We start from the raw sequence: 22198 nt of genomic DNA, 5'->3' as shown, positions 1-22198 counted from the left end.
TCATGAGATTTCGGTCCATTATGCAGTTTTGGATGAGGTTTGGAATCAGAATGAGAGATCAACAATGCATTTTCATGCACAATAGCTACTAACATTATGCTTAGCGATGACATTGAACCACGTTCCTTTGATGAGTGTCGACGTAGAATTGATTGGTTAAACTGGAAACAAGCAATCTAGGTCGAACTCGATTCGCTTGCTAAACGCATGGTGTTTGGACCTATAGTTCCCACACCACCACATGTGATGCCCATTGGCTACAAGTGGGTTTTCATGATGAAGCGTGATGAGAAGAATAAAATAGGCGATATAAGGCACGCCTAGTAGCAAAAGGCTTCTCTCAACTCTTTGGGATTGTTTACAAGGAGAATTCTCCCATAATAGATTATGTTCCGATACCTTATCACTTTGGTAGTTTACGAAAAATTAAATATGCAGCTCATAGATGTGGTAACCAGTTATTTCTATGAGGATCTTGATATGGAAATCTACATGAAAGTTTCAGATGGTCTTACATTGACTAGATCAAATAGTTTTAAACCATGAAACACCCTCTCGATTCAATTAAGGAGATCACTCTACGAATTGAAAAAATTTGGACGGATATGGTATAAATGTCTGAGTGAGTATTGGTTAAGTCAGGTTATATGAACAAGAAACTATGCCCATACGTGTTTATTAAGAAGTCACATTTCGGATTTGCGATCGTTGCAGTTTATGTCGATGACATGAATTTCATTGGAACTCCCGAAGAGCTTAAGAAAAACTGCTGCTCACTTGAAATCGCAATTCAAGATGAAATATCTTGGGAAAAATCAATATTGCCTCGGCCCAAAGATCAATCATAGTTTGGATGGAATCCTAATACATCAATCAAAATATACCCAAAAGGTGCTGCAATGTCTTAATGAGGATAAAACAAAGCATTCGAGTACTCCTATGGTCGTTCGTACTTTAGATGCAAAACGAGATATTTTTCGTCCTAAGGAGGTTGAGATATTCTAGAGCCCAAAGTCCCATACCTAAGTGAAATTGGTGCTTTATTGTACTTGGCTAAATGAACAAGACTTGACATCTCATTCACTGTGAATCTTTTGGAAAGATACATTAATGCGCCCACACGTAGACACTAGAATGGTATTAAAGACATTTTCAGCTATCCCAAGGATACAACGAATTTGGCTAAGTTTGAATTCATGGACACTTAAATTTCAAGTATGGATACGGCTAAGTCCTAGTTCAATCAGGAATCCTAAAAAATATAGACGGCGTGAGAATATTCTTAATATTCTAAAGTTTAATTAAAACAAAAGGCGAATTGGATACCAAAAGATGGACAGGTTTAGAGTCGCAGGCCTAGTATGAGTGATTGAGTTCAATTTGTATAAGATGTTTCATTCAAGATATCCCAAGAAAATTTAATCTGAATAGGACTCTACTTCGGCACCAGGAAAAGTTGCTACCATAAATAAAAGAGGGTGGGCAACATTTAAGGTATCTTCAATCAACACACAAATCTGTCATGTGCAAACTCTTGCTTTATGCGAAACCCTCTCATTCCTGAGAAAACACTGACCTTTCTAACTTCGTCAAGCACATCTTCAGTTAGTTTTAATAGCCTTGTGGTTGGCAACTAGCGACACCTTCAATTAGTATTAACAGCACTGTAGCCGTAGAATATGGTGATCTAGGAGCACCTTCAGTTAGTCTTAACAACACTACTTCAAGACTAACTGGTTATTTATCTAAGTCTCGGTTATCAAGAAATCTTTGAGTCCTTTTTGGAAAAGGTCACTTCATTAGCTTTCTTGGCGAAGTGAGGTGTTACTAGATTACATCATTTGACACATTGAAAGCCGAACCCATTTTATGATTGAATATTCACAATTATATTTTAGTGTTCGGCATCTTGACGGCCGAATCACATTTACAATCAAGACACTTAAGTATTTGTGTCAATACAGTCTGGTACTGATTCAATGCACTTATATTTGCACAAATATAATTACAGCGGCCAAGCCTGATGCAGATGATTCATGAACTTCAAAGAAACTAGCAACCTTTTCTTCAAGCTCTAGAACCCAAATGTTAAGATGAGTTCTTTACTCAGTCGCAATTGCAAGACACAAAAGTCAGCAGCGCGTTCAATACCACCACCACCACATTCATTCACTCATTGACCGAGCTCAGTCTCGAGTTGGCACGCCCTTTATTCAACCGAATGACATAGTTAACTTATTAGCTATTCAGCTTACGCACCACGTAGGCTAAGTAGTTTTTAAGGTCAATAGATATAGAAAGAATCAAGTGAGAGTTTATGAGAGTAGTGTTCTTATACCTCAAGAAAGATAATAGTACTCTTTCCACTTGCACTTTTCATGTGAGATTGGAGAGATCTTCTATGTTATCAAAACACAGCTAAGTATATCATGTGTCATAAATAATTAGAGAAAAGTTCTTTTTCAAATGTACCTCCACTTCCACTTGTGTGCTGAGCAATATTCCGAGTACGCTAAAAAAATATCTCGTGAGATTGAATGTGCACCGTAATGGTGATTAGTTGAGGGGTAGACTTCTGCATGCCTACCACATGATGCATGTAAGTGGCAAGACGTGAATTATTCTCTATGCGCGAGTAGTAGCTAGGTGGGTGCCTACTTGGATTGCTAGGGTCCTTTGGGCCTTGGGTGCTTTTGCTCAAAAAAATAATTGTTAGGTCCTGAGGTAAATATTAATTTCATGAAATAAAGTATAAGGTGTAGAGAAAATGTTTTTTAGTTGAGCGAGAACATTAGTGAGTTAAATAGTTACTTACTAAGAAGAAGAGGACAATCGGTGAAGATCAAACCCGCATCAAAGTGCATATACATTTTTGTTTTTTGACACATTAGTAAAACGTCTACCGCATGCATAGAGAAATTGTTGAATGTAAAACGAATGTTTATGTTTCTTTTTTCTTCTGATATAATGATATATCACACCAAAGGGTGAGACAGTTGGACTAAACCATACTCCATGAGCCAACTCTAACAATTGAACATCAAAACTCGTTATTTATGAAAGTCAAATTTAAAGCCTCTTAAGCCATTTTTAGTTATGAAGGGGAAAACATAGTCCGGGCTATAGTTAGGCTGGTTTAGTCGACCAGAGATGGAAGTTGGTACCATAGCCAATGGTTCGGGTTAAGTTCTATCACTCACTCGAGCACCTGCCCAATGCTCATATGACGATGCGCATAACCATATTTTTACACTAAAATGTTAATACTGATACTATTCACTTTACCCTTTATTCCTTATTGTTAAAACTCAAAATTTTCAAGTACTTTTCATTAGTTTTCATATAAATATATGGTATGTTAAATGGTAAATCTCGTCAAACTGCACCGATGTCTTTTCAATTAAAACTGCACATTAGATTGGGTCCATTTTTTGAGCAACTAAGACCCTCCAAAAAAAAAATATCAAATTATAACGGTCAAATTACAATTCGAAGTCTTATATCAGATTTTGCACTTCTCCAACCGCATTGTCAAATGTTATTTTATGAATAAAATTTTAAGTGGTTGTAATTATTAAAAAAATGTTGAAACAAAATTTTTATTTTTTGAAATGTTAGTGAAATAAAGGATCCATCAATAAAATAAATTAAAAACAAATTTGACATTGATATCAAATTTGATTCCAAACTACAAAGCCTTGAAATCCAGTCAGTAAAAAACACTTCGATTGAAAAGACTTGATGTCAAACATGCACAATAGCATTCCACTCAAAGTTTTGAGATGCTCTAAATATGTGTCCCAACTCACACCAGCTTTAGGAAAGCATTGCAGTTGATTTACCATCAAATAGTATTACTCAAAACTCGCCGCACAAGTACATGGAAATTGATTTTTGCACGCCCATTTTCACTTATTGCACATCGTTATATTTTTCTAGCCATTGGATTGAAAGAAAAATAAAAAATTGAATGGGCAATATTAAAGAAAACCGCGAAAATGTAGAAGTGAAGGGCCTAGAATTCCATCAAGTAAAGCAATCTCAGAACCAAAATTGCCTAAAACTCTGTTTCAACCATTCACATAGTACAAAGAAACCTTACAAAACCCGAGTCTACTGATTCATGATCCATAAAACACCATATAAAATTTTGTTTTCCCATTGTTAGCAGCAATCTTCTCTAAGCCTCTCTACGGACAAAGTAAAGCTTACCCATGACATGAAGAACGGCAACAAAGGCGATGAAACCAATGCTCATGATGAGGACAACATTCGGGGAGATCTTGAGTCCCGGGGCATCATCTGTGTAAAACTGGAGCATAGTCCCTGCTGCACCTCCGGAAGCACCACCGCTCGTCGTCCTCCTTCTCCTCATGCTTGCAGTAGCTGCTGCACTTCCTCTTGGGGGAGCTGCTCCACCGCCTAGAACCATTTTCTATAACACCAAATCGAATTAGAATCTCAATTCAACATACATGATACAAAACTAAAAGAACAAGAAATTTAAAACAGGGACAAAGAAAACTTATAACAGAGGATTTTAGCCATATTCAACTCTCTGTGAAACAAAAAAATTATAACAACTCATTCAAAATCGAAGATTCTACTGTAACTAAATTGGGCACCACAAGCAAAATGACATTGAATTTGATTAATCACTGAATTAAATATCCAATCAATGGCAAACAACCGAAGTGTTATTTACTGAATCATTTGAAGGCTTTGTGATTAAGAGTCAAATTTGACATCAATGTCAAATTTATTTTTAATTCATTTTAATGGTGGATCCCATATTCCACTTACATTTCAACTAATAAAAATTTTGTTTCAATATTTTTTAATAATTACAACCATTTAGCACTCTATTTATATAAAAAAATAAAATTTGACAATCGGTTAGAGATACAAAATTTAACATAAGACTTTGGATTGTCATATCAGCCATCAATTATAATTTGACTCTTATAATTTAAAATTTCTTTTTGGAGATGGTCTAAATATCTAGTCTAAACAAAAAACACCCATTAGAGATTCAAACAAAAAGAAATGATAACAACATCAGAGATCTACAGAATTGCGGAATCCAAATGAAAAATCAAATTAAAGAAGCATCAAAATATTATTTAGACTGCAAATTAACCATTGCAATTTATCTAATCAATCAAGTTATAATTCAAATTACCCAAAAAATTAAAAAATGAATCGAAATGTCATACGATTACATAGAAATTAACAGAACCTAAACTCAATTGACCCATGAAAATTTTGAATTATACACAAAAAATCAGATCCAAGATACAATTACGAAAGCAATACAAAAGAATTCGCAAAATTAAATCAGCATAAAATTATAAAATTGAAGATTACATGCAGCGGATCAACGATCGTACACGAAGAAATGGAAAGAGAGGGAGATGGAGACGAACCTGAGTCGACTCGGTGGAGAGAACGAGTTGGAATGCTGAGGCTTATCGAGGCTGCTGCTTTTGAGAGTTTGAAGATCCGGAGAACGTCTTTTGGACTACGATGGGATGAAAACTTCGTTTTATTTGGGGAGTGCAAACGCGTTGGGGCTCCCTTTTGTCTACGTGGCTTACTGGTTGACGCTTCCACGCCGACTCTTCCAATTAGTTTCTGCCACGTAGAAGGCCAAATACGAGTGCCTTTATTTTATTTTATTATTATTTGTAATTTTACACGTCAAATTTGAATAGGAAAATTCAGGAGAGAGAAGATGTACACGAACAATGCTATAGTGTGGACGTTTTTACGAAAAGACGACTCATGGTATTTTTAAATTCAAACGTTTTAGAGAAAATTTCAATTATCTTTAAACTTTAACTCCATTGAAATATTTTTAAAATAAAAATATATGGTCATTGATCCCTTAATTTATCAAAAATGTAATTATATTTTTTTTGTCAACTTTGTTAGAATTTTTATCAAAATGAATCATGTATCACATATGTAATTAAGTGAAAAATATAGAAAACCAAATGACAAAAATTGTCAGAGCCGGCTCTGATTAGACCATCTCCAACTCTTAGCCTAAAACTTAAAATTTTTAGCCCATAAAATTTACGTTTTAACCCAAAAACAGTTTTTCTGCTTCAACTCTTATGACCTAAACTTTTAGCCCCACATTATTAAAGAGTGAAGTTAGGTTAATTTTATTTTTAAATTAACTTTTTAAAAAAATTATATAAATTATCCTAAATTAATTTTATGAACATTTTAACCTAAAAATATTTAAATTTCGATAAACATTGGAAAATCACTAAACTGACACATGAAACTCATAAAAGAATATGAAACACATAATTTTAAATGTTGAGTTTAAATTTGGGCTGTTAGATCTTCTTTTTTTACCGTTAGATTTGATCATATTCAATTTCAGTAGTTAGATTCAATAAGTTTATAAATATAAAACAAAAATATTAACTAAATTAAATGTGGACCGTTGGATAACCAACAACTCATTTGAATGTGAGTCGTTAATCAACAAAAAGACCTGTTCAACTTAATTTTATTGGCAGACAAGTGAGAGACAGACTCATGTGCGTCATATCAAACATTGCAAAAGTAGCAAAGTTCGAGTGTCGACATGCAAGTAATTTTAATAATATATGTTGAAACTTTTAATTGATATGATGTATGCTGCTAATTTTAATTTTTTTTTTTTAATATAATCGATGAGGTTGACGATTTGGTATACGATGATATAATCAATAATTTTGCTTTAAAAAAAAATGCAAGAAGACGATTTCTTAAAGGTTAAAATTTAAAGAGTTTTGCTTGGATTGGTCATATATGATTTTGCTATTAATCGTCAGGTTTAGGTACTATGTCCTCCCATTGTATTTTTTTTTTCAAATAATAATACGGGCATGGGGTCTAATCCAATTAGAGCAATGATTCCTTAACTTTAACTCAATTGTAGCAATGATCATTCCATTATGACTCATTCAAATGGAATTTTAACAGATTTGACGAAAAAGTCTTTGTTTTGATTAGTTAAGAGACCAATGATTATGTATTTCTCAACACTAAGTTAAACAGTCTGATAGAAAAGCTGAAAAACGGTTTTTTTTTTAGTATAGTAAGAAGTTGCAAATGAAAGTTTCAACGATTTTATAACGAAGACATTTTTAGCAGACGCACGAGTATCATTACTTTCCAAATATCAAGGGCTTTATTCTCAATGACTTTCAATGTTATTGGCTTATATGTCTATGTTAGGATCAGGATGCACCTTTTTGATATATGTTTTGACACATGTTTTAATGTTTGAATTTAACTTATATTTTGCAAGGATGATCTATTAATAATGTATTGAAATAGATGGTTCGAATCTTTAAAAAAATTACTGAATGAGAACTACAAAAACATGTCAAAATGTGTTTCCGAATCTTGACTTTATATGTAAATATATTGATCAAATTGGAATACGATAAGCAAAATTAGAAAAATGTAACGGTTTGGATCCTTAAAAAAATTATTGAATGAGAACCGCAAAAACATCTGTCAAAATATGTATTTCTGGATCCTCTAACCTATATGTAAATATGTTGATCTTCAAATTGGAATAAGATCAGCATAATGACAAAAGTTTACATTTTTCTCAAATAATTATCTCAATTTGTTTTCTTTTTGTTCACAGATTCTCAATTATTTTTTGAACATTGTTAAAAATACATTCATCTTTCCAGCATATAAAGCAAAATTTCTTACCATGGTATAGTATGAATAAAATAATAATATAAAATGATATTTGTAAATAAATTAAAAGTGCTAAAATGAGTGAAAGGGATAAAACATGAAAGGAAACTATTCGATTTTGTTTAAAACAAAATTTATACACATACTGTTCCCATAAAAAAATAAAAAAAAAAATTAAAACCTACTATTCCCACCCAAATATTACCTTTTATGGCAAATCGCCACGGTTAGTTGAGAGTATTAATCCGTACACCCCAAGTCCTCCGTCCTGCTGGCACTCCCCCTCATGGGAAGGTTCCCCTAATTGAAGTTACCAAAATATGTCAACAAAGTTAGTTACGCTGTTGAAGAAACTCGAACGTCAAATGAGTTGAGACATTAACACAAGGACGAAAGAAAAAATGAATCACATAACAGTTAATGTCACTACACTTCGAGGTAAAAGAAGTTCATTCCTAGTAGATGTTACATATCGACAACGTCGAAAGAGGAGATATACTCTACCCATGTGTTTGCTTACTCTTAACTCATAGCAAGTCAGTGCAGCTACTTAAAATGACAAAACTAGAACGTCTAACCTTACTGAATATTAGAGAAACAGGACTAGTCTTAAATAACACTGACAACTTGATGCTCAACTGCAGTGGCATGGTTTCTGTGGGCGAGGAAGCAAATGACCTTCGCTTATCACAACGCTCAACATCTACATAAGATTACAATCTAATCTATTTTCCGTGTCGATCCAAGCACTCAACGGCTGCCCAGTGAATATGAGGATGCCCATTGAACTAAAAGTCGAGACTCCCATCATCAAGCAGTAAAAGTTAAGGCTTTAATCTCTTGAAAAACCTACCGCCTTTCATTCCCACTCCAGTCTGGGCAAGACTTGCCGACAAGAGAGCTTTGGAATTCGGTCGCCATGTCAACTCCTTAAGGACAGAAAATAAGGTTGCCAAGGCAGGAGAAATTTCACTGTCCGTTACACTGTTACATGACACAACTCTAAGCCTCTGAAGCTCTTTCCAGCAAAGGAGTACTGACTCGAGACCTCCTGTTGTCAGCAGCGAGCATCCTTCTAGAGCAACCAGCTTCACCCTCCTATGTGATGAAAAAGGGCAAAAAATATTAACAACGATCACACTTGACAATAATTAATGGTTGTTGCTTAACATCAATCTCAAGCTAGATTATAACAGTAAGAATGATGGCTACTCATACATACAACTGGGGAGAAAAGAAACAAAGAACCTCCAATAATGAATGTAAATGGTCCTTATTCACAAGTTCTATCCGCATATTTACGGAAAAAGAACTCTTCAAAAGGCAGAAAATGAAGGTCCTAATCACAAAATTCATAGAATTAAAAGAAACTCAAACTGATCTCTGCATGCAACAAACAGATTTTAGTTCATATCAATACTCAGCCGTAAAGTCATACATCTGTGGAGACGTGAAAGAAGGCAATAACAAGACAACTAGTTTTTCTAAATATCCTGAAACTACAAATTTGTAAATCGATCGAGAGGAAATGTTTTTGAATGTGCACAAATCAAAACTTTTTTTAGCACAGCACAAACCAAAACTAAATTTTCCAAACTGTTACTGTCTTATTTTGCTAGCAAAACCAGTCCACATACAACCTTCAAGCAACTCTACATATCTCCTTTATCTGATATAATAACAAATGGATATAATCTCTGGAACATCACCTTTTACCACCCAATTTTTTCGGAAGCTCAGAGCAATCCACGTAATGCATATTATATGACCATTGCCGATTTCATTTCCAAGAATAGTGGACACCACAGCCATAAAGCGTCAATATCCAAGTTCCAACTTGCTGAAAACTTATTCGACTTTCATTTTTTTTCTAAGTCTCCTATTTCTCTTTATGGAAATCCTAATGTGTGGAATTCGGAATAAATTGCAGCACCTCTTGTAGTGGGATAAGCACTAACCACATAATTACATATTTATAGCAAATTGGTATACCCAACTCATCCAACAAAAATATATTCATTAAACCTATGAGGATCGAGTTCCTACATCAAACACCAGGGGGATAAGGAGGCCACACAAATACGGTGTAGGCTTTGATTTGCTTAATTATTGTTTACTAAAGCTAATCACATTTCAATCTCTACTTCCTCAGTTAACCTTGGATGATTTCATTAAATAAAGCCTACAACTTAGCAAACAAGACAAAGTTAGGACTGGATAGTGGACTCCAGAAGAATTTAGATGGGCCATTCTAAGGCAGTTCTAGCCTTAGAGGCAGAGCATTCTCACAAGTTCATTTCTGATCTTTGTCTGGAAGTGTTGCAATAAATGCATGCCGTTAGTTAGGAACGGGGTGTGTTTTAAAAGTATTCGAAGAAGAAAATTGCCCTACACAATCACCACGGGCGGGATCTCGTTCTGATGAACCTCCAATTATACCGGACTCACTTTCCTAAAGGAAAGAAATTATACCACAAGACACTTCTTAGGATGGTATTTCCATTAACGCAAAGCCTCAAAATGTTATTACCACTGAAATATTAAATTAGTCAGGTACGCTCGCTACAGAAGAACCACAGACCTAAAAACCAATTAACCATGTTTAACTATTTGCATATTTAGTACAAACCAAATAATATGGGTAAACAGTACAACCATCTCCTATGGCATACTCAGAAAGGATTTATCGTACATAAAAGTTTTTTTCTTTTTTTAGATAACCACTTTACCAAAGGCCAATGTAAAGTTCAGACATAACACAAATCTAATCACAAGTTTACTTCAACATATCCCAGGCCACAAACAGATATAAAACACAGATGGGAAGGGGAAAAAAAAAAAATCTCGTACCTACAAATACTCGCAAATGCAAATACTTCATCTACCAATCCCCAACAATCCTGCAGAACAATATCCCTAACAGCCTCACACACCATGAACAATGCTCTCACACCATGCTGATCCCGCACTTGACAGCGCCGCAAATGCAACTCCTCAATGGTGGGACAAGACCCCAAATGCTCATCAGGTCCCGGGCTCGTGTCAATGCTCTTGCAAGACTGAAGCATCAAAGTTTTCAAATTCCCACAAAAGGGCAGAGCAGCCAACCACCCACCATCCATCCTATGATCATTGAGAGTCAATTCCTCAAGCATTTGGCAGCACTGCCCAATCGCCTTAATCCCATCGTAGCTCCCTTCACACCCACAGAGCTCAAGCTTCACTAACCTCCTACAACCCTGAGCTAAAATCGTCAACCCAATATCCGAAATCACCGCACTATAAAATCCGTCAACAAAACCAATCAATTTCACAATCTGCAAGTTCCTACACCCACTAATCCCCTTCAACGCCAAGTCCCCACAACAATGCAGCTCCAATTCCTGCAATGTCTGGCACTCCTCAGCGATCCTAACCAACCCATTTTCGCTGGCTCCGATAACCGCGATTCGCCGCAAATTCAGGTACGATTGCGCAATCAATCTCAGCCCATGGTCCACCACACTGTTCTTTAACACATCGCTCTCCTCAATAAACCCACTGGGGCTGAAGAGCGAGTCGATATAAACAGTCAAAGCCTTCCTGGTCACCAGAATCCCTGAATTCCTCGGGGACCGAATGCAGGCATGGACAATATCGACATCGTCCAGATTCGGGAACCGGGCGAAAACCCGACCCGAGTCCAAAAACCCCCAATCGAAAAGCTTCACGGAAGTCACCAGCCGGCCGTGGAGGTACAGCCAGCGCTTGCAGACGAGGGAGTTGGGGAGATACCGGGAAATCGGGAGCTTGGAGAAGATACAGAGGAGAAGCTCGTCGGAGAGGAGGGAGGTGGAATCGGGTGCGGGCGGGTCTAGGGTGAGGGAATTGAAGGTGGGGGAGAGGTCCGGTTCAGAGTGAGGAGACGGCGAGGCGGTGGGCGGAGAGAGTAAGTTGAAGTGGTTCTGCAGCTGCATCTTCATGATAACATGCTGGAGAGTTCGGTCCGGGAGGCTCAATTCCACGGCCTTTTGGGCAGAACTGCCGGTGGTGATACTTTTGGGCTTCCGGATTTTCTGTCTGGTGAAATGGGTGACATTTATTAAAAGTTTTTTTTGGTAGATAGAGAGAAATAAGACAAAAAGAAATAAACTCTAATTGGGGTTTTGGGTTTGTGAAAATCTAATCATTTTGGGTTTAGGGTTTCTGAAAATCTAATCTTTTTCTTAATTTCCTTTCTCTATATCTCTTTCTCTCTCTAGGAAAGATTGCAACTTTATTTCAAAATTTAGTAAAGAAAACTTTAAAAGTACATAAAAAAACAGACGAGCCACGAGCTTCAACATAAATGCCAAGTCTAGTATTTCACTAGATCTTGAAAAAGATTGAGTTTTGTATAAATATAGTATGTGTAAATGTTAAAGTAAATAGTGAGAAAATGGCTTCTTTATCCGCTACAAACGAATCCACGATAAATACAGGTGAATCTACAGTAAAGTAGAAATAGGTATGCGTGAATTGGCTAAAAATAAAACTTCCATAACGTGGAGTTTTCTCATTGGATGATTAGGGTGTTATGCGTGGAGGATGCGTTGTGTTTTGCTGTTTTTGGCTTGGAATGATTAACGAATGAGGGGTTTCGGAGACGAAACAATCTTATCATTCGGTGGAAAAGTTTTGTCTCACATTAAAGGGGTTGTGGTTTGGAAAGTACAACTCATAATTTTGCAACACCCCACTCCATACGTAAAAAAAATTGCACCACAAGTTGGAAGTTACTTTTTTGGATAAGACTTGCTTTCAAAATGGCTTTTTTCTCCTTTTTTTGCCCCTTTATTTCCACGTAATTTGCAATTGCAATTTTCCTTCAAGAGAGTAAAGGGATGAATGATAAGTGTTGTACCGGATTAATAATTGCCATATAAAAATGATCTTATTTTAGAATGGTTATATGTGAATCAAAATGAGTTGTTTTATACATTTTGACGACGATTTTCATTGATTATCGCGTGTATTAACATAAATTTCAACGGTACTAATTAATAATTTGGTACGAAGTAGCGATTTAAATAGAACATTAACCGGAAGATTGAGTGAGGAAACATGGCTCCCTAACTCCATGCACCTTCGTACGTTTTATACAACACATCACCTTCATATGTCAATGACCTTATTCGTCCTATCACTCGTGGTTGAGAGGGCTTTGGCCTCATGTAGGGGCAGCTAATCTGTTAAGGTGATACGTGCATGTAAAAAGTGTTCTACAAAGTTGAAATTTCATCACAAAATTAGTTGATGATATAAAAAGTACTTCAATTATTCATAAAAAAAATATAAATTTAGTACTTCAATATTCATAAAAAAAAAAAATTCTTTCTTTTTCTAATGTGAGATTTAATTCCTAATATATATGTTATTTGGATAACATATATACACCCACAATTACACATCTCTCTCTTCACTCTACTATTGCCGCACCTTTCTCTCTCTCTATGGCCTCCGTAATTGTTTAGTAAATTATGCCTATAATAAGTTATCAGCACACTCTTGATGCTACGCTAAAGAGAGTTTGATCTTCAATCAGGGGAGTATTACATTTTAATCATTCTTTTTTTTAGTTAGTTTATTATTTTGAATTAATCTACATGCTATTGATTCAATTTAATTTTTGTTTGTTGAATGTGATACAACGTATTGGAGATGCAATTCCGGCTTTCTGAGAAGGATCTTCTACAAATTCAAAGGCTTTTGTTGTTTTTTGCCAATCAAGTATGCTTAAAATAAAGTAAGATATTTGAAATGACCTTGAAGCATGAAAACATTCCCCATGATGCATGAACCCCCTATGTTTATATTTTTCTTCTGATATATATATATATATATATATATATATATATATATATTGTATATGGTCATATATGTCAATATATATATATATATATATATATATATTTGTCTCATGCATTACGCATATATGCTATGTGGAATATGTGAGTCAAAGAATCAAAATAAATTAGAAGCATATTAGGGTTTGTAGAACCCTAACAATTTCGAAAAATAAAGATAGGAACTTGGGATTTTGCAACACCACTGCCGTGGCACCACCATAAGGACCACTGTGCTGGCTTGAAGCTCAGCTGTGTAGAGACCCCCTTGAGACGACGTCGTTCGACGTCTTGGACCTGTGCTGAAGCTCTTGGGCTTTGCTACCTCTGTGAAAAACCAGGCTGTGTGCTTGCATTGGTTTTTGACCACGGGCTATAGCCCTGACCCACACCAGCACATGCTGGGTTGGTCTTCAAGTCTCGGCCCACGCCAACAGCTTTGGCTGCTGGGCTTAGCCTCTGCCACGACTCACGTCTCTATAAGCCAGCCTATAAAACTGGGCTTCGTTTCTGCGGCCCAAAACTTGAAACCCAGCTGCAGCTGGGGTTTCCCTCGCAACCTGCAAGCCTTTGGGCTTGCTCCCGTATCTATCTTTGGCCCAAAGCTAGCATCATTAGCTGCTGGGCTTCTTGTCTCTCGGCTGTGAACTATAGCTCACTCCCGAGACCCTTTTTGGGCCCTGCCTTTTACTCAAGGCACCCAACCCGAGCCCAAATTATTTTAAGGCTATATTTTTCGACCAATAATATTATTTTAATATTATTTTGCTTCTACAATCGACTCGGTATGACCCGATTTATTGAATTAATTAAAAGTGACCTGCAGTCCATTAATCTGATAACGAATCCAAAATTATTGACTTGAAGATCACTTTTGGACATTAACGATTCAATAATTTATTTTTATAATTTGAACTGTCACATACTTTCATAGTAACGAAGCTCCCACACTTGAGTTCCCGAAGAAACTCAAATTCACTATACTTAAATCAGTATATTGTATTATGTGTTTCTTACAGGAACCTCTCCTTATGAACTAATTATTCATAAAACTAAATTGAACCTGTAGTTTCAAATTTAGTGCCTTTGAAACCCGAAGTTTTCATAAAACAATACACCCATGAAAACCCGACGTTTTTCATGAAAACCATGTCTTAGCACTCGAATGTTCTAATTTTGATGCTTATGGTTGATTCATTCCCATAGCACTAATCACAATCTTATTCCCTCCAATTCAGTGAATTGTCGAACTGTAACAAGTTCGATTTTCCTGATTTGGATTTTTTAATAAAAACCACTTTATGTGGGGTACAAGACGTGAATCTCCACTTGACTATCAAGAAGCTAAGAAACCATTGAAGCCATGAAGAGCTGAATAAGCCTTCGCCATGATCTTCATTCAAAGACTTATGCCTGAAGCATCATCAATGGAAATACCTCCTGAACGAGGATTCCATGGCTCTTTGGCTAGCTCTTACGGACCGTGTGATCATGCGAGAAGTTTATAAATCTGATCGAATTTTGACTGAAGAATATTTTTCTCATCCTTCCATGTTTCTAACTCACCCCTGAAGCTGCAGTGTAGAAAGCGGAAGTTTACCACATTCTTGGATCTGATTACTACCACAAACATATGGTAGAATCAAGGCCTGCCAAGGTGTGGCATCATGCCTGAAGCATGATCCTTGGCACCTAAGACCTAAAACTTCAAGAATAAGGGATAATATTCCCGAACCTTGACCTTGCAGAATCTTCTTCTGTCTTGATGGAATAAATCATTGGTTATGCACCTGTTCGTGCCCCTACCAATGTTGTTAAGGAGTACCATTCTAGTAGTCAATATATGAGACTAACTTTTGCTCCACATAACACCGTTGGAAGAGCCAAATTTTGACATTGATGGCCTTGTTGGCCGAATCCCCTTAGTAAACCATTTACTTTGTGAACATTTTTCCATGTTCTTGGATTTAAGTTTGGTGCATGTTTTACTTATGGATAATCTTATTGATATTGTCCTCGAATATGAGTTAATTGAATCATGTTTCTTAATACATGTGACTGATTCAATTAAACACGTGATAGGTTGGAATGTGGGAAAGTTAGTTGTCTGGATGAATGCGTACTACGCACACTAACTTTACACCTAAATCACATCTCTAACAATGACTTCAGGTCTATCCAACTTGATTAAGAGCATTAGCACGCTCCTCGTTGCATGAATGGTACTGCATCACCATTTAAGGGACCTTAAGTTTTCCCTAACGTTGAGTTTTTAAGGATATTTGAGATGACAATGATCATAAATGAAACCATTGAAGAAAATAGAGTGAAATGTCTTTGCACCACCTCCAAAAACGAGCCTGAAGCTTTGATTTGGGGCCAATGGGTTATCTCCTTATTGGGATTACACCACATGTGGCGGCCCTAGAGCCTGGTGATTGAGCAGTTTACTTGCTTTGGCACGACATTTTGGGACACTTAGGTCGAACACTGATGCTACAATGCATCTCCTTATCTGAAGTAAGGATATTGTGCTTACAAGCACACTTTGCCAAGCATGCTCATTAGGGAAATTGATTTTCTATATCAGTCCTCGCAAAGAGCCTCGCCTAGTGATCATAAAGCGCAATTTAAATGATTGCCCGAATTTTGGTGAACATACCAAGTTTTCGATTTCTGCCTTGGGCTATGCAATCCTTGTACGCAATTATGTTGGTTTACCTTGAGGCCTATTACCCCCCAACCTATATGACGTTACAGTTGGTTACTGGGTACGAACCTGACAATTTTCGTGGGTGTGCATTCCATGTTCCAAGTTGCACCGCCGCAACGTACCACCATGGGTCCTCAAAGAAGGATGTGTATCTTTTGTTGATCATGATTCTTCTTCACACTAGCTCTCTTAGAGCCCTTGCATGCAATCTCTTTACCACTTATTTGCGGGTTTTCACTTTAATGAGACAGTCTTCCTTCTGCTAAGGGGAAGATATGAACGCCAACGTTTCTGTAGAACGATACGAATTTGCGTGGATGTTACCCACTATGTCTCATCTCGATCCCGATACTACACATGTATGATAAGTAAGTGCGATGAATTCTAGATTTCAGAATGTTGCTCTAGACGCATTCCTCTGATCGAGCTAAAGTGACAAAACCATATACCAGCTGCAAACATGCCTGCAAAGGATATACGAAATTAACGAACGTCAAGTCAACATCCCTGGAGGGTGTGCCGCCTTGGTTGGACTGTTTGGACGCCCTTGGTGGACGGTCCAGTACATCGGTAAATAGCCAATAAATTTGTCTTGGCCTGGAGCATGACAGATCACTCGGTTCGTATGATTCACTTCCCTAGAAGAGGAAGACACGGCACAACAATGAATCTAAACTCGATCGTTGTCTCAAATCATTTCCATCTCATGAGATTAATTCGGATTTCTCCCGAGATTTAAAGTTCTTGGTCCAATATACTAGTTTGGATGAGCTAAATGGAATTGAAATGAGATTATTATCGATGATGTTTTCACTTATATGGTAGCTACCGACATAAATGAAAAGCAACGATATCGAACCGTGTTCCGTTGATTAAGTGACAACGTAGAACTAATTAGATAACTAAAGTTACAATCCAGGTCAAATTCCTTACCAAAGTGTGTATTGGACCTGTTATTTCTACACAGCCCAAGGTAACCCTGTCGTGTTACAAGTGGGAAAGGAAGCGTTATGAGATGAATGAAATAGTGCGATATGATGCACGCCTTATGGCACAAGGTTTATCTCAAAACGTCCTGTGATTAATAGCAGCATTATGAAATGTGGTTAATGTTTTCTCCATAGGGATATAGATACAAAGATTTACATGTAAGTTCTCAAAGAATTACATAGACTAGTTCAAATAGTTCCAAAACCACGGAACACCCTCTTAAACTTGTTTTGAGGCGTTCACTTATGGATTGAAAAATTCGATAGATGTGGTATACCCGTCTACGTGATTATTTGATCAATCAGGGCTGAATTATGCCCTTGGGGTTAAACTATGAAGTCTTATTCCAAACTGCTAGATTACAGTTTATGTCGTTGACACAAATCTCACTAAGACTTCGAAAGAGCTTGAGAAAACTGCCTCACACCTGAAGATGGAATTTGAGATGAAGGATCTTGGGAAAACTCGTCTATGCCTTAACCTAAAGTTGAAGCATTGTCTTGACGGTATTTTGGTCTATCAGTCGAACTACACTCCGAATGTGGCACCTTTGAGTGTACCTTTGATCGTCTATACGTTATATGCAAATGAGATCCTTGAAGAGGTTATGGAATCGGAAATTCCATATCTAAGTTTAACTTTGCGCTTCGTTGTACTTAGCTCATTGTATTTAGACAGAACATCTCCTTCATTGTTGATCTTGGTAAAGATGCAGCATCGCGCCTACACGCAACCACTGAATTGGTATTAAAGACATACCCCGAAGGTACTACGAGGGCAAATTCCAACGTATCTCGAGCGAATCCAACCGCTCTGATCCTCAGAATGATGCTTGCCTTGTTTGTTATGCTGGTGCTGGTTACTTATCAAACCCATACAAGGCAAAATCCCCAAATGGTTATGTCTTTACCGTTAGGGATATCGCAATATCTTGGAGGTCCACGATATGACCTTAGTTGTGAAATCTTCGAATCATTCCAAGACTTACCTCACTTCACTACGCCACAAGTGAGACATGGTTAGGAGTTCTTGTTGAGAATTTTGAAGTACTTGCTGTGTTTTCATCCATCATTGAGTCCTGATGACGATCCATGAAGATTATGCAGCATGTATCAACTCGATCAAGCCATGATACATTAACAAAGTCAACGCCAAGACATATTGCGCCTACATCTACATCAGCAAAGCATCAGGGGACTGAAGTCATGCAATCTGTTCCTAAGACAAGTTGGCCGATCTTTTCACCAAGTCATTGCCCAAGTCTACATTTCAGAAACTCGTCCAAGGAATTGGTATGCGTAAGTTATCTGAGTTGAATCGCTTGTAGTTCTCTTATTTAGAAGTTATGTCTAACTCAGGGGGAGTATCTTGAAGCATACTCACATGATCTTAATGTACTCTTTTTCCTTACGATTAGGAGCATTTTTCCCACTGGGTTTTTCCTACCTACCTAGGTTGTAATGAGGCACCCATCCCGGGATGATCATACTCCGTTAAGTTCACTACCTTCGTCCAGTTTGATGAGTGTTTTAGACATTATGCATATTTTTCTTACTTTTCTCCTTAGTCTATAGGTTTTCCCCATTCCTTGGGTTTTACCATAGCAAGTTTTTTGTGAGTTTTTACAAATTCATACTTCAAAGTAAATTTAAGACTCGTGATCATCCATTGTGCCGATGACTTCATCAACTATTCTACCTTATCTGCTGAAGAATCTGATGCGATGGTTTGTTAAGTATTTACACACTCAAGGGGGAGTGTTGCATTCATATTTAGAATATGAATGTGATTATGTAAATCCTAGTAGATATGGGAATGTATCTTTCATTCCTATTAGGAGTAAATTACCTACTAAGAGTTGTAATCCTAAAGGGAAAGGTTTTTACCTATCTTACTACTATAAATAAAGGCAAAATGGGAGGAATAACACACACCCACAATTACACATCTCTCTACTATTGCTGCACCTTTCTCTCTCTCTATGGTCTCCATAATTGTTCAGTAAATTATGCCTACAACAAATTAATAGTTCTCGTGATAATATATTAATCGGAAGATAGCCTTCGTAGTTAAAAAATTCAAATTTAAACCCTTGTGGTGAAGTCCGGTAAGATTCAAACCCAAAATAAAAAATTTCATCAACTCTCCGTTAACATCTCCACCCCGTCTTTTTTCCATATAGCCTTGTGCCTTTGCCGGATCCAGATCATCAATAGAGATTCCTTACACAGATCATGCGGGCCACATAATCGTGTATTTCACTTCCTTCTCTTCACTTCTCTCTCCTGCTTTGCTTCTCTCTCACAAATAGAATGCTTCTCCGTCTCGTGCTTTAACACCGATTTCTAGCCTCCCAAGTAGTCCATAAGCCCCAAAAAACCCCTCAAATAGTTGTTGAATGCTGACAGCCACATCAGCTCCGATGACTAGCGGTGATGCCACTAACCCATGCTTTCTAATTCGCTGCTGAAAAAAACCTCAATTTTCTCTTGCTCAAACTTGGGTTTTTAACCAGAAAAGAAGAATCTAACATGGTAATGTCTACTATTCAAGAAATCAAAACAAAATTTGAATAATTGGGTTGTCGAATTCGGCTCAAACTTCAAATTGGGTTGTCAATTATTTGTCTTAATTTCTTTGGAATTGGAATCTTCTATCAAGAGCAATTCGACAGTTCCATCATAGCCCACTATACAAGCGTTCTAATTTGTATACTCACTGTGGTGGTTCAATTTTTTCATCTGCGAAATTTTGGCATGGATGAAAGAGAGCAACATTAAGACAAAGAGAAAGAGTAAGAAAATAGGCCACGATTTGGATGGAGAAGTTCCAATTATTGATGAAAATGTTAATTTTGAGCTTGAATCCTAATAGACTACATCATAAGGGTTTATATCTGAATTTTTTCACTATGAGGGTTATCTTTTAATTACGCTATCACCATAGAGACCATTAATTCAATTAAGCCATGTTATTTTTGTGGAGAAGAACATGAAGCCTGTATATATATTTCTGTCTGATGCAAGTAGGGTAAACTGTCAGTTGACCCATTGAATTATCACTCCAATTAAAATTGATCCATGAACTAGTTTTTGGGTAAATTAAGGATCTTAATCTTTTGATTTTGTTTATGCCTTGCAACTTGATACAATAAAAAATAGTTTTTGTTGTGGCTAATTTTAATCTAACAAGGGACAGAGAGAGAGAGAGTAGAGAGAGATGTGTTTGTAAGGTTATGTAAAGGATGTGTTATTCCCCTACGCAATGCCTTTATTTATAGTAATAAGGGAGGAAGAATAATTCTCATCCAAGGAATACAAGTCCTAATATGGAAGAATAACTAGCATTAAATCTAATCTAGGATTTACACAATCACACTCAAATACAATGTTTATAACACTCCCCTTTGAGTGTGTAAATACTCAAGTAGATTCGGCATCATGTAGAGTTGAGGAAGTCAACTCGTCAGCACTAATTCTGGGAACACGTTAGTCTCAAGGTAAAGTAGGAACTTGCATATGGAACTAAGTCTCACAAAAAATCTAATGGCTATGTAAAACCCGAATAGGGACAAAAACCTACACCCTAAGGAAAAATGCATGAGAAATGCAAAGTTAAATGAAACGTCTACGGAGGTCATCATGGATATGATCAACCCAAGGTGGGTCCTTGTCCAAATCACGTTAGGTAGCAAAAACCCAGTGGAAAAAATGCTCCTCATAGGGAAAAAAAGTACATTAAGATCAAGTAAGTATACTTCAGGATACTCCCCTTGAGTTCAACATAATTCCAAAGAGAACTGACAATGTTACAACTCTAAAATACTTATTCCTTGAACAAACTTCTGAAACATCGCCTTCAGTAGTGATTTGGTGAAGAGGTTAAGCAAATTGTCTAATGAACTGATTTGCGTGACTTCAATCTTCTGATGCTCTTACTGCTGATGTGAAAAGAAGAACTTCGACGCAATGTGCTTGGTGTTGTCTCCTTTGATGTAACCCTTCTTGAGCTGTTTGATGCATGCTGTGTTATCTTTAAAGATCGTCGTCGGGACATCAAAGACGGGGTAAAGATCATAGAAGCTTCAGATGTGGCCCACAACTGCTCTCAACCAGAAGCATTTCCGAGTAGCTTCGTGTAAGGCGAGTATTTTAGCATGGTTAGACGAAGTGACAATTATGGTCTGTTTAGTTGACCACCAAGATATTACGGTGCCTCCAACAGTAAAGACATAACCCATTGAGAGCGCGTCTTGTACTAGTCAGATAAGTAACCTATGTCGGCATAACCAACAAGGCGAGAATCAACTCGAGATAAGGGGATACGGTATCACTCGAGGATCTGTAAGGATAGAACAAGCCCATATCCATAGTACCCTTAAGGTAAAAGAAGATGTCTTTAACACCAATCCAGTGTTTGCATTTCGGTGCATTATTGTATCTTGCCAAAAGATTAACATCGAATAAGATGTCTAGTCTAGTGTATTGGGCTAAGTACAATAAAGCGCCTATCGCACTTAGATAGGGAACTTCAGGTTCCAAAATCTCTTCATGATCATCCTTCGGATGGAAGGGATCTCGTTTTGCATCTAATGATCGAACGACCATAGGAGTACTTAAAGGCTTCACTTTATCCTCGTTAAAGCGTCGCAACACTTTCTGGGTGTAGTTCTATTGATGTACTAAGATTCCATCTTAATAGTGTTCTATCTTGATACCAAGATAATATCTAGTCTTTCCTTGATCTTTCATCTCAAATTCTGACTTCAGGTGTGCGACAGTTCTCTCGAGCTCTTTAGGAGTTCCGATGAGGTTCATGTTGTCGACATAAACTGCAACAATCGTAAAATCGGAATGTGACTTCTTAATGAACGCGCAAGGGCATAGTTCACTATTTACCTATCCCTGACTAG

General features: G+C 37.0%; 1 protein-coding gene and 1 pseudogene across 1 annotated transcript; both read right to left on the bottom strand.

The window, feature by feature from the left end:
* Positions 1–3999: 3999 nt before the first annotated feature.
* LOC125469441 (protein transport protein Sec61 subunit beta-like) lies at positions 4000–5584 on the bottom strand. Its single transcript, XM_048566779.1, has 2 exons — positions 5427–5584; positions 4000–4435 (listed from the first exon to the last, which is right to left on the bottom strand). Exon 2 carries the CDS (start codon positions 4430–4432, stop codon positions 4181–4183), a length of 252 nt encoding a protein of 83 aa, XP_048422736.1. The 5' UTR covers positions 4433–4435; positions 5427–5584; the 3' UTR covers positions 4000–4180.
* A 2527-nt stretch (positions 5585–8111) lies between these two features.
* LOC125469484 lies at positions 8112–11927 on the bottom strand (annotated as a pseudogene).
* Between the last annotated feature and the right edge of the window lie 10271 nt (positions 11928–22198).

Source organism: the organism of the source record quoted next, unplaced genomic scaffold (assembly GCF_019419815.1).
Source record: "Pyrus x bretschneideri cultivar Hongxiangsu unplaced genomic scaffold, Pyrus_bretschneideri_v1 Contig43, whole genome shotgun sequence".
NCBI lineage: Eukaryota > Viridiplantae > Streptophyta > Magnoliopsida > Rosales > Rosaceae > Pyrus > Pyrus x bretschneideri.
This window is presented reverse-complemented; position numbering and strand designations above follow the sequence as displayed.

Excerpts from the sequence above, each read along its gene's own strand:
- LOC125469441 (XM_048566779.1), bottom strand. The coding sequence starts at position 4,432 with ATGGTTCTAGGCGGTGGAGCAGCTCCCCCAAGAGGAAGTGCAGCAGCT.